Raw genomic sequence first — 18064 nt, forward strand, 5'->3', positions numbered from 1 at the left:
GGAGGCGGGGGGGTCACCTGACCAAATCAGGGATGGCATGCAGGGGAGGGTGTGGTGGATGGGTTCGAGAGCGACAAGGGCACTGGCTGCATCTCAAATAGCTTTTCTATATAATACACACAACCAGTCAAAAGTCTGGACACCTACTTATTCAAGTGTTTTTCTTTATTTTTACTATTTTCTACATTGTAGAATAGTGAAGACATAACTATGAAATAACACATGGAATCATGTAGTAACCAAAAAGTGTTAAATAAAATCTAAATATACTTTATATTTGAGATTCTTCAAAGTAGCCACCCTTTGCCTTGACAGCTTGGCTTTCTCTCAACCAGTTTCAGCTGGAATGCTTTTCCAACAGTCTTGGAGTCCCTACACATGCTGAGCACTTGTTGGCTGCTTTTCCTTCACTCTGCGGGTACCACTCATCCCAAACCATCTCAATTGGGCTGAGGTCAGGTGAAAAACAAATGATAATCCCACTAAGCGCAAACCAGGTGGGATGGCATATCGCTGCAGAATGCTGTGGTAGCCATGCTAGTTAAGTGTGCCTTGAATTCTAAATAAATCAGTGTCACCAGCAAAGCACCCCCATACCATCGTGTTTTTTTGCAGCAATTTGACCATGAAGGCCTGATTCACACAGTTTCGTCTGAACAGTTGATGTTGAGATGTGTCTTCAGAGGCTGGTAACTAATGAACTTATACTCTGCAGCAGAGGAGACCGAATCAGGTCTTCATGGTCGAAATGCTGCAAAGAAACCACTACTAAAAAAAGGCCCACACCTGTCTATATAAAAAGGTCCCACAGTTGACAGTGCATGTCAGAGAAAAAAAACAAGCCATGAGGTCGATGGAATTGTCCGTAGAGCTTCGAGACAGGATTGTGTCGAGGCACAGGTCTGGAAAAGTGTACCAAAAATGTTCTGCAGCATTGAAGGTCCCCAAGAACACAATGGCATCCATCATTCTTAAAATGGAGGAAGTTATGAACCACCAAGACTTCCTAGAGCTGGCCGCCGGACAAACTTAGCAATCGGGGAAGAAGGGCCTTGGTCAGGGAGGTGACCAAGAACCCGATGGTCATGCTGACAGAGCTCCAGAGTTCCTCTGTGGAGATGGGAGAACATTCCAGAAGGTCAACTATCTCTGCAGAACTCTACCAATCAGGCCTTTATCGTAGAGTGGCCAGACGGAAGCCACTTCTCAGTAAAAAAGGCACATGACAGCCCGCTTGAAGTTTGCCAAAAGGCACCTAAAGACTCGCAGACCATGATAAACATTCTCTGGTCTAATGAAACCAAGATTGAACTCTTTGGCCTGAATGCCAAGTGTCACTGAGGAAACCTGGCACTATCCCTACGGTGAAGCATGGTGGTGGCATCATGCTGTGGGGATGCATTTCAGCGGCAGGGACTGGGAGACTAGTCAGGATCAAGGGAAAGATTAACGGAGCAAAGTAGAGAGAGATCCTTGATGAGAACCTGCTCCAGAGCGCTCAGGACCTCAGATTGGGGCAAAGGTTCACCTTCCAACAGAACAACGACCCTAAGCATACAGCCAAGACAATGCAGGAGTGGCATCAGGACAAGTCTCAATGTCCTTGAGTGGCCCAGCCAGAGCCCGGACTTGACCCCGATCGAACATCTCTGGAGAGACCTGAAAATAGCTGTGCAACAACACTCCCCATCCAACCTGACAGAGCTTGAGAGGATCTGCAGAGAAGAATGGGGAACTCCTCCCAAAATACAGGTGTGCCAAGCTTGCAGCGTCATACCCAAGACAAAAGGCTGTAAACTGAGTAAAGGGTCTGAATACTTATGTAAATGTGATTTTATTTTTAAGTTTAAGTTTTTAACTGTTTTTGCTTTGTCATTATGGGGTATTTTGTGTAGATTGATGAAGAAAAAAAGTCTACAACCTAACAATGTGGAAAAAGTCAAGGGGTCTGAATATATACAGTGCCTTCGGGAAGTAAAGTGCACTTTTTTTGTTGTTGGCCAGGACCCATTTGGGACACACATGCTGCTCTCTAGGGGTGGGGTGGCTTCATCTAGTAATTGGCTAGCTGGAGAGCATGTAAAGCGGTGTGCCAAGGGAGGGAGAATTACAGCGGGCTGTGTGTCCTTGAAAGTCCTGCAGTAGCCCCAGTCACTCTCCTCTCCACCACCAGTCCCAGTCTTTTCACTGCTCTAGTGTGTGTGTGCACATGTTGACTGAAGAGGGGAAAGTGTGGCACCAACATCAACAACTGAGTGGGCTCACATTATATAGCCATGGCAACAACTACACCTGTAATAACAATTATAAATCATTACACTTTTATACCACTTTTTTTTTTACAATCTCAAAGCACTTTAAGCAACAACAAAGACATGCAATTTTGAAAAACAAATCATTCATGGACAATCATGGCAGGCATGGTTCTTGCACTAACTGATTCATATCAGTTAGCCATTAGCTGACGTTACCAAAAGGTCATTGAAGCTCAGACAGCGACTTGCTACACTAATGTCACTAGCATCAGCCATTTTGTTCAGAGATCCACACAATGGGGTTGTATTATAAATCAGTGAGGTGAAACTTAAGAAATGTTGCAGAAAGAAAAGTTAATGAATATAGATGCTGCAACTACTCTATTCCACATTTTTGTTCTATAAAATACAGTTATATGTGAATGTTCTGCAATATTGTGGTTGCACCCTCCTAAACAGCCCCTTGGTCTGGCTTGCCAAGTTTGACTGTTACTCATTATTACACAACCTGGCCAACAGACTATTTCCCCTTCCCAGCAGTGCTCAGACCCCACACTGAGACTGCGTCTCAAATGCCACCCTATAGACTATATAGGGCTCTGGTCAAAAGAAGTGCACTATATAGGGAATAGAGTGACATTTGGGATGAGCCTATTACACAAACTCTACACTCCTGCAAGTCATACTTTCCTCAATGCCTGGTGCCAGTGCAAAAACACACATCAGTGCTAATGGCAATTTCAGGGAAAAGTACAATTTAGCATTATGAAGAAAAAATATTAAATTAAATTGAAAAACTGTCTGAAGTGAAAGGCACAACAGAGCTGGCCCTAGGTGGACTGGAGGGGTAGTCATGGGCTCTGATGAGGTGAGCTCACGCCTGAACTCCGCTAGAGAGAGCAGCTTCAACGTAACGACCTCATTCTTTTCTCCTCTATTCCCCTCCCTCCAAGAGTCCATGACTTCTTCGCCATAGGAGGTTGCCAGGGAACTGATCCAACTTCAAAAGTCAAGGAATGAAGTCACACGAGGGCCGTGTTCTAAATGGCACCCTATTCCTTATGTAGTGCCAAAGCACTCTATAGGGAATAGGGTGTCATTTGGGAAACACACGAGGAATCAGTCTGAGGGTTCGCCTGCATGCTGCAATTATGTGCAACATCACATCATGTTTTTCCTGAGGCGAGGCAGGGAGCTACTGGAGCCCACACCTGGGTTCAAATGCTATTTGAAATCGATGAAATACTTGTTTGCTCTAGACGGCCCGGAGCACAAAAATGGGCGGGGCTTGCAGTTTTGGGACTATTCCATTTGTCCATTAAGCCAGGCAAACTCAATCAAGCACAGATGATGAATTATGAAATTTCTGGAAGAAAGTATTTAAACGCAGGTCTGGTTAGTGGGGCTACACAGTATCTGGGGCTGAGGCAGCCTGAAGCACGGCACAAGCCTCCACACGTCTGTAGTTTGGCATAAACAAATGGGCCTTCATTTACAGACACGAGGTAAGCAGGGGGGGATAATATACTCATAAATGTGTTTTTTCCATCATCGTTATGGGAAAGTCATACTAAATAATCCCACTACTTAAACCATCATTCACCTGGCTGGCAGGCAGGCACTGTCCCACAGAGCAGTACAACAGGTGTTATTCAGTCAAGTAAAACATTCACAACTTTGGTTGCAAATAGAAACGTTATGAGTAGAGCTGACAATCCCATATTCTACATTTATTATTTTTACCTTTATTTAACTAGGCAAGTCAGTTATGAACAAATTCTTATTTTCAATGACGGCCTAGGAACTGCCTTGTTCAGGGGCAGAACGACAGATTTTTACCTTGTCAGCTCGGGGATTCGATCTTGCAACCTTTCGGTAACTAGTCCAACGCTCTAACCACTAGGCTACCTCCCTCCCCACACATAGGCCTATTGATTCTACATTATGTATTTCTATCCGAAACCCTAACCTTGCACCCTCCTGAACGAGCTCAATATGGGTGGCTCTAATAATAATGCCATGCTGAAGAGGTAAGCCTAGTTCAATGCTAATGTTAGCAGTAGTGACTAGGTAAACCAACCCAAACAAAGCATGGATTCTAGTCTTGTCCATAAGCTGCTTTTAACATAGGAACCAAGTCAGTCACTTTATAATTTGAGTGTGCTGTCCCATTAACTCACCTCTGAGGTATGCAAGTAGGTAGGTGGAGTGGTGATTTGTGAGTGAGGGGGGACTCGTCGAGATACTGGAAGTAAGCTTCTCCTGTGTTCATCTTGTCTCTTACCTCCAGGCTGACAGCAGCAGGTTGGGTGGTGGTGTCCTATGTTCGCTGTGAGAGGAGGCGGTAGCTTTGCAGTAACTTGTAGATTCACATCTCTCATGCATTCAGCTCCTCCCTCCAGTCCAGTGTGGTAACGGACGTGTCTCTCCCACAACCCCCTGCGGGCCACGATCTGATGACCTCACAACTCAGGGTCCCATCCACCACACTGCAGGGAAACAGACACATGTACAGTTGATTACACAGCTCAGTTCCAGACCACCTCGCACATAGAAAGCACTTAAATGGAACATGGCTGTGTTTGTGTGTGTGTGTGGTGCAGGGTTCTCCCCAGGATTTTTTAAAACACTTCTAACTGCCATTTCCTTATATGATAACAAATAAAGTAAAACATTTGAATGAAAAAACGATTTAGAGTGGCACAGCCAGGCCACAAGGTGGTTCAGCACCCCTCTTACTTTCTTTGAGAAGAACCCTGGGGGGGGGGGGGGGGGAATCTTATGCCGATATAATGACAATTCAATTAGCCATGGGTTAATCACCCTGGCCTCCCAGGAACAATGATCTGCAGAACTGCATAAGTCAATAAGCCCAGGGCCGAATCAAAATCCAACACTTCCTGGCTGAGATTTAACTTGTTGCCATCTGTCATATACAAGAAACATATGGACAAATATTCACAAAAACATCTTTCCACAAAGTTGTTCCTCTGAATGTGAATGAATGGCTTATGTAAAGCAAGCCAAACCAGGCACGTCTTAACAAAAACAGACAAGGCAAAACAACCAAATGCCTATACAAGGTTTACAATGTTGTTTGTGGTTTAACCACCTTAGTTTCCATTATCTTATGCCTCATTTCCAACACTATTCAATAAATCTAAAAATACACCACTGATCTGCAACAAGTCAACCACAGACAGCCTAAACAAACATGTGCCATTACATCAAATCATTTTCCACCTTCAAGTCAGATATGAAACGAAATTTGTTTGCAACTATTCAGACAAACTGTACATAGCTTCAGTTCAAACTGAGCCAACACTGAAGTGGAAACACACTCCCTTCAAGGTGCATCCCAAATTGCACCCTATCCACTCCCCATTAGTGCACTACTTTTGACCAGGGTCCATATGGCACTGCTCTAAAAGTAGTGCACTATATAGGGAACAGCGTACCATTTGGAACAGAACCCTTGAATCCTTCCCCCATTCTCATTCGCTGGCTGGGGAAAAACAAGCGCCCAGTTTGTTTTCAAAGAGATATGTCAGCCATGAAGACCAGATAAGCCTGAACAAAAGCTGGGGAAGGGAAGCCTGCTCTGCTTATCATACACTTGGCTAGCTAAAACACAAGTCAGTCAATCACTGAGGGACAGGCTAGCACCGCATGGTACACAACGATGATTAGACTACCCAACTCATTCCTTTATAATCAGCATGATTTATTAGCCCAGCACCAGAATTCTCAAATTGAGGATGTGCACAATCATATGAACCTCCTTTTCTTCATAGACTGTTCCTGCCAGGGTGGCTGGACAAGGCGGTTCAAATCCTAAATGTTAAGTTACACTCGATTCGGGTCATTCCTGGACATTGATAAATACACAGCACGGTCTAAAAAAAGTACTCAGACCCCATTACAGTCTAAATCTAAAATTGATTAAATTAATTTCCCCATCAATTTACACACAACACCCCATAATGACAAAGCGAAAATAGGTTTAGATTTGAAAATGAATAAAAACAGAAATAACTTATTTACATAACTACAGACCCTTTGCTATGAGACTTGAAATTGAGCTCAGGTGCATCCTGTTCCCATTGATCATCCTTGAGATGTTTCTACAACTTGGAGTCCACCTGCGGTAAATTCAATTGATTGGACATGATTTGGAAAGGCACACACCTGTTGAAATGAGGTCCCACAGTTGACAGTGCATGTCAGAGCAAAAACCAAGCCATGAGGTCGAAGGAATGGTCCTTAGAGCTCAGAGACAGGATGGTGTCGAGGCACTGATCTGGGGAAGGGTACCACAACATTTCTGCAGCATTGAAGGTTCCCAAGAACACAGTGGCCTCCATCATTCTTAAAGGGAAAAATTAGGAACCACAAACACTTCCTAGAGCTGGTTGCCCGGCCAAACTGAGCAATCGGGGGAGAAGGGCCTTGGTCAGGGAGGTGACCAAGAACCCAATGGTCATTCTGACAGAGCTCCAGAGTTCCTCTGTGGAGATGGGAAAACCTTCCAGAAGGACAACCATCTCTGCAGCACTCCACCAATCAGGCTTTTATGGTAGAGTGGCTAGACGGAAGCCACTCAGTAAAAGGCACGACAGCCCGCTTGGAGAATGCCAAAAGGCACCTACAGGACTCTGACCATGAGAAACAATATTCTCTGGTCTGATAAAACCAAGATTGAACTCTTTGGTCTGAATGCCAAGCTTCACATATGGAGGAAACCTGGCAGCATCCCTAAGATGAAGCATGGTGGCAGCATCATGCTGTGGGGCATTTTCAGTGGCAAGGACTGGGAGACTAATCAGGATCGAGAGAAAGACGAATGGAGCAAAGTACAGAGAGATCCTTGATGAAAACCAGGACCTCAGACTGGTTGTCCTTCCAACAGGACAACCAACGACCCTAAGCACACAGCCAAGACAACACAGGAGTTGCTTCAAGACAAGTCTCTGAATGTCCTTGAGCGGCCCAGACAGAGCGAACCCAATCGAACATCTCTGGAGAGACCTGAAAATAGATATGCAGCAACTCTCGCCATCCAATCTAAAAGAGCTCGAGAGGATTGGGAGAAACTACCCAAATACAGGTGTGCCAAGCTTGTAGCGCCATTCCCAAGAAGACTCGAGGCAGTAAACCCTGCCAAAAGGTGCTTCAACAAAGTACTGAGCAATGGGTCTAAAAACGTTTGTAACTTTTTTGGTACATTAGTAAAACATGTTTTTTGCTTTGTCATTATGGGGGAGCAAGTGTAGATCTTTGAGGGGGGAAAACGGTTTCATCCATTTTAGAATAAGGCTATAACATAATGTCGAAAAGTCAAGGGGTCTGAATAATTTCAAATGTACTGTATTATATGCATGCATGCATGCATGTACAATTGAAGTCGGAAGTCAACATACACCTTAGCCAAATACATTTGAACTCAGTTTTACAAATCCTGACACTTAATCCTAGTAAAAATTCCCTATTTTAGGTCCATTAGGATCACCACTTCAGTTTAAAAATGTGAAATGTCAGAAAAATAGTAGGGCGAATTATTAATTTCAGCTTTTACTTCTTTCATCACATTCCCAGTGGGTCAGAAGTTTACATACACTCAATTAGTATTTGGTAGCATTGCCTTTAAATTGTTTAACTTGGGTCAAACATTTCAGGTAGCCTTCCACAAGCTTCCCACAATAAGTTGGGTGAATTTTGGCCCATTCCTCCTGACAGAGCTGGTGTAACTGAGTCAGGTTTGTAGGCCTCCTTGCTCGCACACGCTTTTTCGTTCTGCCCACAAATTTTCTATGGGATTGAGGTCAGGGCTTTGTGATCGCCACTCCAATACCTTGACTTTGTTGTCCTTAAGCCATTTTGACAACTTTGGAAGTATGCCTGGGGTCATTGTCCATTTGGAAGACCCATTTGCGACCAAGCTTTAACTTCCTGACTGAAGTCTTGAGATGTTGCTTCAATATATCCACATAATTTTCCTACCTCATGATGCCATCTATTTTGTGAAGTGCACCAGTCCCTCCTGCAGCAAAGCACCCCCACAACATGATGCTGCCACCCCCGTGCTTTCACGGTTGGGATGGTGTTCTTCGGCTTGCAAGCCTACCCCTTTTCCTCCAAACATAACAATGGTCATTATGGCCAAACAGTTCTATTTTTGTTTCATCAGACCAGAGGACATTTCTCCAAAAAGTACAATCTTTGTCCCCATGTGCAGTTGCAAACCGTAGTCTGGCTTTTTTAATGGTGGTTTTGGAGCAGTGGCTTCTTCCTTGCTGAGCGGCCTTTCAGGTTATGTCGAAATAGGACTCGTTTCACTGTGGATATAGATACTATTGTACTTGTTTCCTCCGGCATCTTCACAAGGTCCTTCGCTGTTGTTCTGGGATTGATTTGCACTTTTCGCACCAAAGTATATTGCTCTCTAGGAGACAGAACGCATCTCCTTCCTGAGCGGTATGACGGCTGCGTGGTACCATGGTGTTTATACTTGCGTACTATTCAGTACCTTCAGGCGTTTGGAAATTGCTCCCAAGGATGAACCAGACTTGAGGTCTACAAATAGTGGAGGTCTACAAATAATGAAGTTTTCTTACAAGTGTATATGGTTAAGCATGATTTTAATCTGCGAGAGAAGGGCTACCCCTGGTGGAAAGAGGCTGTACGGCACAAAATGAGTTGCAAAAGCGCGCTGTACGTTACGTAGTGACACGTCACGATGTAACATACAGCATGAGGGGTTCGTTTTTTCATATTTTCTCCAATACTGTTAGCACCTTACCATGTCAATCAACGCTGAATCGAAACGTAGTTTCACACCCCGGATTTTGATGCCAACAGTCACTACAGTCCCATTTGTTTCCATTGCAGCCTCGTTTGAAAGCCGCGGTTACGCACATTTGTACGTAATGGGGTGAGTTTGTGTGCATGCATGCATACATAACGTAGTCAAAAGTTTTAGAACACCTACTCATTCATGGGTTTTTATTTTTAACTATTTTCTACCTTGTAGAATTAGTGAAGACATCAAAACAATGAAATAACACATGGAATCACGTAACCCAAAAAAGTACTTAACAAATCAAAATGTATTTTGGATTTTAGATTCTTCAAGATAGCCAACCTTTGCCTTGACAACTTTGCACACTCTTGGCATTCTCTCAACCAGCTTCACCTGGAATGCTTTTCCAACAGTCTTGAAGGAGTTCCCACATACGCTGAGCACTTGTTGGCAGCTTTTCCTTCACTCTGCAGTGCAACTCATCCCAATCCATCTCAATTGAGTTGAGGTCGGGTGATTGTGGAGGCCAGGTCATCTGCTGCAGCACTCCATCACTCTCCTTCTTGGTCGATTAGCCCTTACACAGCCTAGAGGTGAGTTGGGTGATTGTCGCTGGTTCAGTGTGCCTTGAATTCTAAATAAATCACTGACAGTGTCACCAGAGAAGCACCCCCACACCTCCTCCATGCTTCACGGTGGGAAACACATGTGGAGAGTATCCGTTCAACTACTCTGCGTCTCACAAAGACACGGCGGTTGGAACCAAAAATCTCACATTTGGACTCAGACCAAAGGACAGATTTCCACCGGTCTAATGTCCATTGCTCATGTTTCTTGGCCCAAGCAAGTCTTCTTATTGGTGTCCTTTAGTAGTGGTTTCATTGCAGCAAATCGACCATGAAGGCCTGATTCACGCAGTCTCCTCTGAACAGTTGATGTGGAGATGTATCTTTTACCTGAACTCTGAAGCATTTATTTGGGCTGAAATTTCTGAGGCTGGTAACTCTAATGAACTCATCCACTGCAGCAGAGGTAACTCTGGGTCTTCCATTCCTGTGGCGGTCCTCATAAGAGGTAGTTTCATCATAGCGCTTGACGGCTTACCGCCCCCAAAAGGTCCACAGACGACGCAAACGCCATCACACTGCCATATCCCATCTGGACAAGAGGAATACCCATGTAAGAATGCTGTTCATTGACTACAGCTCAGCATTTAATCTTTCAAGGACACACGTTCCGCTAGCGGAACCCCTCGACAACCTTCCGCTAAAAAGGCAGTGCGGGAAATTCTAAAATATTTTTTTGAAATATGTAACTTTCACACATTAACAAGTCCAATACAGCAAATGAAAGAAACATCTTGTTAATCTACCCATTGTGTCCGATTTTAAAAACGCTTTACAGCGAAAACACAACATATGATTATGTCAGATCACTGCCAAGTCCAAAGAACACAGCCATTTTTCCAGCCAAAGAGAGGAGTCACAAATAGCACAAGAGATAAAATTAATCACTAACCTTTGATGATCATCAGATGACACTCATAGGACATCATGTTACACAATACATGTATGATTTGTTCGATAATGTGCATATTTATATCCAAAAATCTCAGTTTACATTGGCGCCATGTTCAGAAATGCCTCCAAAATATCCCGAGAAATTGCAGAGAGCCACATCAAATAACAGAAATACTCATCATAAACTTTGATTTAAGATACATGTTTTACATAGAATTAAAGATACACTTGTTCTTAATGCAACCGCTGTGTCAGATTTCAAAACTTTACGGAAAAAGCAAACCATGCAATAATCTGAGACGGCGCTCAGAAAGACGGCGCTCCATGTTGGAGTCATCAGAATGCACTCCCAGGAATCCTAGTTCCACAATAAATTGTTGTTTTGTTCGATAATGTCCATTATTTATGTCCAAGTAGCTACTTTTGTTAGCACGTTTAGTACACATATCCAAACGCTCGTGCAGGTCCAGGCGAACGTCGGACGAAAACTTCAAAAAGTTATATTACAGGTCGAATAAACTTGTCAAACTAAGTATAGAATAAATCTTTAGGATGTTGTTATCATAAATATTCAATAACGTTCCAACCGGAGAATTCCTTTGTGTCTATAGAAGTAATGGAACGCAAGTCAATATCATGTGGAATGCGCATGACCAGGACCTGGCTCTCTGCCAGACCACTGACTCAAACAGCTCCCATCCGGCTCAACATCACAGTATAAGGTTCATTCAACGTTCTACAGACTGTTGACATCTAGTGGAAGCCGTAGGAAGTGCAAACAGATCCATATCCCAATGGGATTTCAATAGGCGATGAGTTGAAAATCGACCCACTTCCTGGTTGGATTTCTCTCAGGTTTTCGCCTGCCATATGAGTTCTGTTATACTCATAGACATCATTCAAACAGTTTTAGAAACTTCAGAGTGTTTTCTATCCAATAGTAATAATAATATGCATATATTAGCATCTGGGACAGATTAGGAGGCAGTTCACTCTGGGCACGCTATTCATCCAAAGTGAAAATGCTGCCCCCTATCCCTAATTAACACCATAGCATCCTCCAAACTCGTCATTAAGCTTGAGACCCTGAGTCTCGACCCCACCCTGTGCAACTGGGACCTGGACTTTGACGGGCCACCCCCAGGTGATGAGGGTAGGAAACAACATCTCCACTCCGCTGATCCTCAACACTTGGGCCCCACAAGGGTGCGTTCTCAGCCCTCTCCTGTACTCCCTGTTCACCCATGACTGTGTGGCCATGCACGCCTCCAACTCAATCATCAAGTTTGCAGACAACACTAGTGGTAGGCTTGATTACCAACAACGTTGAGACCGCCTACAGGGAGGTGGTGAGGGCCCTTGGAATGTGGCGTCAGGAATATAACCTCTCAACATCAACAAAACAAAGGAGATGATCGTGGACTTCAGGAAACAGCAGAAGACAAACTGAAATGGTCCACCCACCCACACAGACCGAGTGGTGAAGGCGCAACAGATATTTAGCTTGTCACCGAAAACAAACTTTTACAGATGCACAATCGAGCGCATCCTGTCAGGCAGTATCACCGCCTGGTACAGCAACTGCTCCGCCCACAACCGCAAGGCTCTCCAGAGGGTGGTGCGGTCTGCACAACGCATCACCGGGGGAAAACTACCTGCCCTCCAGGACATCTACACCACCCGATGTCACAGGAAGGCCGATGTCACAAAAAGATCATCAAGGACAACAACCACCCGAGCCACTGCCTGTTCACCTCACTATCATCCAGAAGGCGAGTTCAGTACAGGTGCATCAAAGCTGGGGCCGAGAGACTGAAAAACAGCTTCCATCTCAAGGCCATCAGACTGTTAAACAGCCATCACTAACAGAGTGGCTGCTGCCAACAGACTCAAATCTCTGGCCGCTAATACCTTTTATTAAATTAATTTGTTAAATGTATCACTAGTCACTTTAATAATGTCTACATATCCTACATTACTCATCTCATATGTTATTACTGTATTCTATACCATCTTGCCTATCGCTCATCCATCAATTTATATGTACATATTCTTATTCATCCCTTTACGTGTGTATAAGGTAGTCATTGTGAATTTGTTAGATATTACTGCACTGTCGGAACTAGAAGCACAAGCATTTCGCTACACTCGCATTAACATCTGCTAATAAAATGATTGTGACTGCACTTTGAAATGTTCCGGATTGACTGACCTTCATGTCTTAAAGTAATGGACTGTCGTTTCTCTTTGCTTATTGGAGCTGTTCTTGCCATAATATGGACTTGGTTTTTAACCAAATAGGGCTATCTTCTGTATACCACCCCTACCTTGTCACAACACAACTGATTGGCTCAAACGCATTAAGGAAAGAAATTCCAGATTCACTTTTAACAAGGCACACCTGTTAACTGAAATGCATTTCAGGTGAATACCTCATGAAGCTGGTTGAGAGAATGCCAAGTGTGCAAAGCTATCAAGGCAAAAAGGTGGCTTTTTGAAGGATCTCAAATATATTTAGATTTATTTTAAGCATTTTTTGGTTACTACATGTATTTCAGTGTTGATGTCTTCACTATTATTAGAAAATTAGAAAATAGTAAAAAGAAAAGAAAAACCCTTGAATGAGTAGGTGTGGGGTCCGACCCGATACTAGGTGTACTTAAACTGGACACTGTGTATATTTGTAGCAAACAGAGCGAGCAGTGGCGCGAATGAGAGCCACGAGGGCACAGCCACTGCTTGCTCCTCATCTCCTTACAGTGGTGCGCATCAGCTATAACCATTTCACATTAATATGACCTCATTTTCAGTGAGACACAGAATCCTTTGCCGTGCACAGACGATGAACAATTGAGGACAAAAGGGTGAGAACACACTAGGCCTACTTTTTGTCTTGCATATGTAAAGTGTCCCCATTTTACAAGCTAAAGATATTTTCCCAGCGGCTACTGAACATAAATTACAAGGCCTACTTATCCGCTTCTCAGATTAAGAGTGCTGAGCTAAGATCGGTTTTGCCTTTTAAATCAGAATGATTAAGACGTGGGCCTGTATGAACAAGACGTGGGCCTGTAGAAGTGCTGATAAAGGATCTGTCCATATGATCTTATTCAGCATGATCTAAAAGGCTAAACTGATCCTGGAACAGCAACCTCACCCCGAGAAGCTGTGTGGATACAGGCCCTGATCTTGATAACAAAACCACACTATGCTGAAAATGCACAATCAAAATATCATTGCATTAATATAGAATTACCAATCCAGAATATATTAAAACTGGAACTAGGCCTTCGGCCATTTCACAGAGCTTTTATTTTTTGAGAGGGACTGATTTATTTGGTTCCTCAACATTCTTCTCCAGAGGCGTTTTCTCTTTAGCGAGTTCTCACAACCCAGCACTTCTCTGTTGCCCATTGTGGCCTGCGGCACAGCACCAGTGTATGAGTGTGGGTGTATGCATGCAGGGGAGTAAAACTAAAGCAAGTAATATGCACACAAATTCTTCAAAGCCTTCCGTGTACAGCACAGCACAATTAAACTGGTCGAACACACACACACGAGAGAGAGAGAGAGAGACACACACAGGCTCTCTTAACATAGATTTCGAGGTTAACTCTAATCAAAGCCGGGGGGGGGGGGCAAGATAGAATTGTTTTAAGATGGTCATACCATGGATCATTTAGCCATTTGATTATTTGCTTCTTTTTTTTTTTTTTTTACTTGCTTAATCATTGAATGTGGCCTTTACTACTATAGCCCATAGAAACGCATTAATAAACGGCGAAAAAAATACAGTAAAAACAATGTATCATAAGGAATAAGGTTTTTATAGCGTTTCATATCTAGAAGATGTAAGAAGGATCAGGAAATATTTATCTTGTGTTTTGGACACATATTGAACCCGTTATTTTTGTGGGAACAAAACTACCTCCATACTTCCATTCAATTGTATGGGTTACCTTAAGACAAGTCCTGTGACACTTCTGGGGGTCGTAGAGCAAGTACACAAGTGTGCGTCTAAAAAACGCAAAAAAGCCCAGAATGCTAACAATTTGCACAAGTAATAGTGAAATGAAAATAAACAAATTGCAGAGACAGGCAAATCCAGCTCATAAAGTTACACATATAGAGCTACTGAATGTCATTTTTGGTGAGTTTGGACATTTACAAGCGAATGTGAACAAGAGATTGTGCAAATGAACAAAAGTTTACGCATGCAGTACTGGCTCTCCTGCAGCAGTACACGCTGTGTCTGTGTGGAATCTGGAGTCGCCAGGGCAATGGGCCTGCCTGTTCTGCTTGGAGAAGAGGGGGGAGGAGCAGACAGGCTGAGATGGGATGGAGAGGAGAAAAAACAGAAGGAAATCAAGATAGCAGTGGCAGCTGTACAAATAACTCATCCAAAGCGTTGACTTCTCAAACCAGACAGGGGCCTCCCGAGTGGTGCAGCAGTCTAAGGCACTGCATCTCAGTGTTAGAAGCATCACTACAGACAATGGTTCGATCCCAGGCTGCATCACAACCGGCCACGGCACATAATTGGCCCAGCGTCGTCCAGGGTAGGGGAGGGTTTGGCCGTCATTGTAAAATAAGAATTTACTCTTAACTGACTTGCCTAGTTAAATAAAGGTAAAAAAATATGAGCCACTTCGATAGCAAGTTAAACTAGGGGTGGTGTTAACAGAGTCTAGATCCCACAAAACACCAGTCTCAACGCCAACGGTGAAGAGGCGACTCCGAGATTCTGGCCTTCTAGGCAGATTTCATCTGTCCAGTGTCTGTTCTTTTGCCCATCTCAATCTTTTCTTTTTATTGGCCAGTCTGAGATATGGCTTTTTCTTTGCAACTCTGCCTAGAAGGCCAGCAACCCGGCGGCGCCTCTTCACTGTTGAGACTGGTGTTTGCGGGAACTATTTAATGAAGCTGCCAGATGAGGACTTGTGAGGCATCCGTTTCTCAAACTAGACACTCATGTACTTGTCCTCTTGCTCCGTTGTGCGCCGGGGCCTCCCACTCCTCCTATTCTGGTTAGAGCCAGTTTGCGCTGTTCTGTGAAGGGAGTAGTACACCGCGTTGAACGAGATCTTCAGTTTCTTGGCAATTTCTCACATGGAATAGCCTTCATTTCTCAGAACAAGAATAGACTGACGAGTTTCAGAAGAAAGTCCTTTGTTACTGGCCATTTTGAGCCTGTAATCAAACCCACAAATTCTGATGCTCCAGATACTCAACTAGTCTAAAGGCCAGTTTTATTGCTTCTTTAAAATCAGCACAACAGTTTTCATAATTGCAAAAGGGTTTTCTAATGATCAATTAGCCTTTTAAAATGATACACTTGGATTAGTTAACACAACGTGCCATTGGAACACAGGAGTGATGGTTGCTGATAATAGGCCTCTGTACGCCTATGTAGATATTCCATAAAAAATCAGCCGTTTCCAGCTACAAATAGTCATTTACAACATTAACAATGTCTACACTGTATTTCTGATCAATTTGATGTGATTTTAAAAATGAACAAAAAAAAAGTGCTTTTCTTTCAAAAACAAGGACATTTATAAGTGACCCCAAACTTTTGAACGGTAGTGTAGCTGTCTATATTCTTTCTATGATAGGCCTAAACATTAGAAATATGAATGGCTATGCATAATTTTTGCAAAAAACACTTTGCCTTTTCATTCTAAGCTTATTTACTTGTGTGGCTGCAAGCCAAATTGTGTTACACTCCAGTGGTCATCTGATGAAAACGAAGGTATTTTATGTCGAATGTGTTGCACTAATGTATTTTCTGTGAAGGAAAACTATAGTTGCACATCACCTGATCCCTGTATTGAATCAATAAAAATAAAAACATGACTTTCAATATAAAAGGCGACCCCTGTCAATGCACAGCTGGATTCACCTGCTCCCACTTTCTCCTGCTACTATTTACAAACAAATAGTTGACAGGCCCAAATGTGCTGGGGAACTAAGTAAGCTTCATAACGTAAAATAAGAATGCAATCTGCTTTATTCCCTAACGCGTTGCACAAGTTGACTGCAGGTATTTACTTAAATTGCTTCAAAAAGCAAAATGTATTGATAAAGAAATAGTTAACGATATTGACGGTATTGAAATACCAAACCATGGCTATTTCCAAAATACCGCCTAGGCCTACCATAGTGTTCGTGAGAGACTCCCCTTTCTACAGTGGTGTCACTCATTTGTAGCCCAAAAGGTTCGGACGCTACAAAACAAAAGCTGGCACATTAACTATACCGACTTCCGTGGAGGAAAACGGTGTAACGGAGGACACCGTCGTGTTCGCGAGGGTCTCATCAGTTTGTAGGCTAAAATGATTTTTCGGGATGTGTCATGGTCTGACAAACACCACCTTCAACCGCAAATGAGGAAGGCCGACATAGCCGGATTGAGATGTAGCAAATGCAACAAAGATCTTTATTATGTTAGATTGATGCACAGGTCAATCTAAGTATTAAGGATGTTCGAGGGGTATCAAATCATTCGAGAGACATTACTGTAATGTAAACTCAGCTCAAAAGCTACCTCCAGAGGCCACGCATGACATTCGCCCGATAGATGCCCATCTCCAAGCAGGGCAGTGTAAACAGAATTGTCTTGTTGAGCCCAAAATTCCTACAGTAAAAAACTTAATAGCAGAGCAATGTTTTTGAAATGGCAAAAAAAAATTGTAGGCATTTTCATTATATTTGAGACTTGTTTTATTGAGTTATCTGAAATTGCAGTAATAGCCTGTTACATTATGAAATTGTCATCGTAGCGACAGGGATAGTTCACCCAAATTACAAATTGTTATTGTTTTTCTTACCCTGTAAGCAGTCTTGACAAGGTATGACATAAATCCATACTTTGGTTAAGTTTCCCTGGCACCATTTCGAAATGCATGCAGCACAAATCCCATTCAAGTCATGGGACCGATATCAGCATTTTTTGCACATCATGAGTTTCACAATCAATTTGAGATACTTTCGGATTACTTGGACATGATGCATGAAAAATGCTAATAAATCAGTACCAAGACTTGAATGGGATCTCTGTCCAAAAAATGCGAAAACGTTAGCATTTGGAAACAGTGTCGGGGAAATATAGCAAAGCATGGATTTCCTCAAACCCTTTAAGCAGTCCATAGACAAGGAAACCAATGTGTCATTTTGTATTTTGGTTGTAATTTTGTAACTTGGGTGAACTCTCCCTGTGGAGTCTCAACTGTGGTTCTGTTCAGAATGAAACTAAAATAACTTCAGTATAACCCCTGATAACATCACTGTACTTTTATAGTCGTATGTGAGGCGGTAAACATTCATGTTTGATATGCTAACGTACTAGCTGTATCTAGATAGCTGTGCTATTGTCTTGCAAGTTAGATTTAACGTGTGTACGGACAAAATAAACCATTAGTTGTCTGCACATGCTTCGGAATTGTTGCATTATTCAAGAGTATAGTAAGCTACCTCATGATTATGTTTGT

At 43.0% G+C, this 18064-nt stretch overlaps 1 protein-coding gene across 3 annotated transcripts in view; it reads right to left on the minus strand.

Annotated features, from left to right (window-relative positions):
• fbxo34 (F-box protein 34) overlaps positions 1-18064 on the minus strand; it is a 47006-nt gene that overhangs the window by 10413 nt on the left and 18529 nt on the right. For 2 of the 3 annotated variants that reach the window (XM_023994092.2, XM_023994093.2), the window contains exon 2: positions 4540-4744. In XM_023994092.2, coding sequence (XP_023849860.1) covers positions 4540-4640 — 101 coding nt within the window. In that variant the 5' untranslated portion in view covers positions 4641-4744. The other variant, XM_023994094.1, reaches the window with a different exon arrangement.

Source organism: Salvelinus sp. IW2-2015, linkage group LG9 (genome assembly GCF_002910315.2).
Source record: "Salvelinus sp. IW2-2015 linkage group LG9, ASM291031v2, whole genome shotgun sequence".
Lineage (NCBI taxonomy): Eukaryota > Metazoa > Chordata > Actinopteri > Salmoniformes > Salmonidae > Salvelinus > Salvelinus sp. IW2-2015.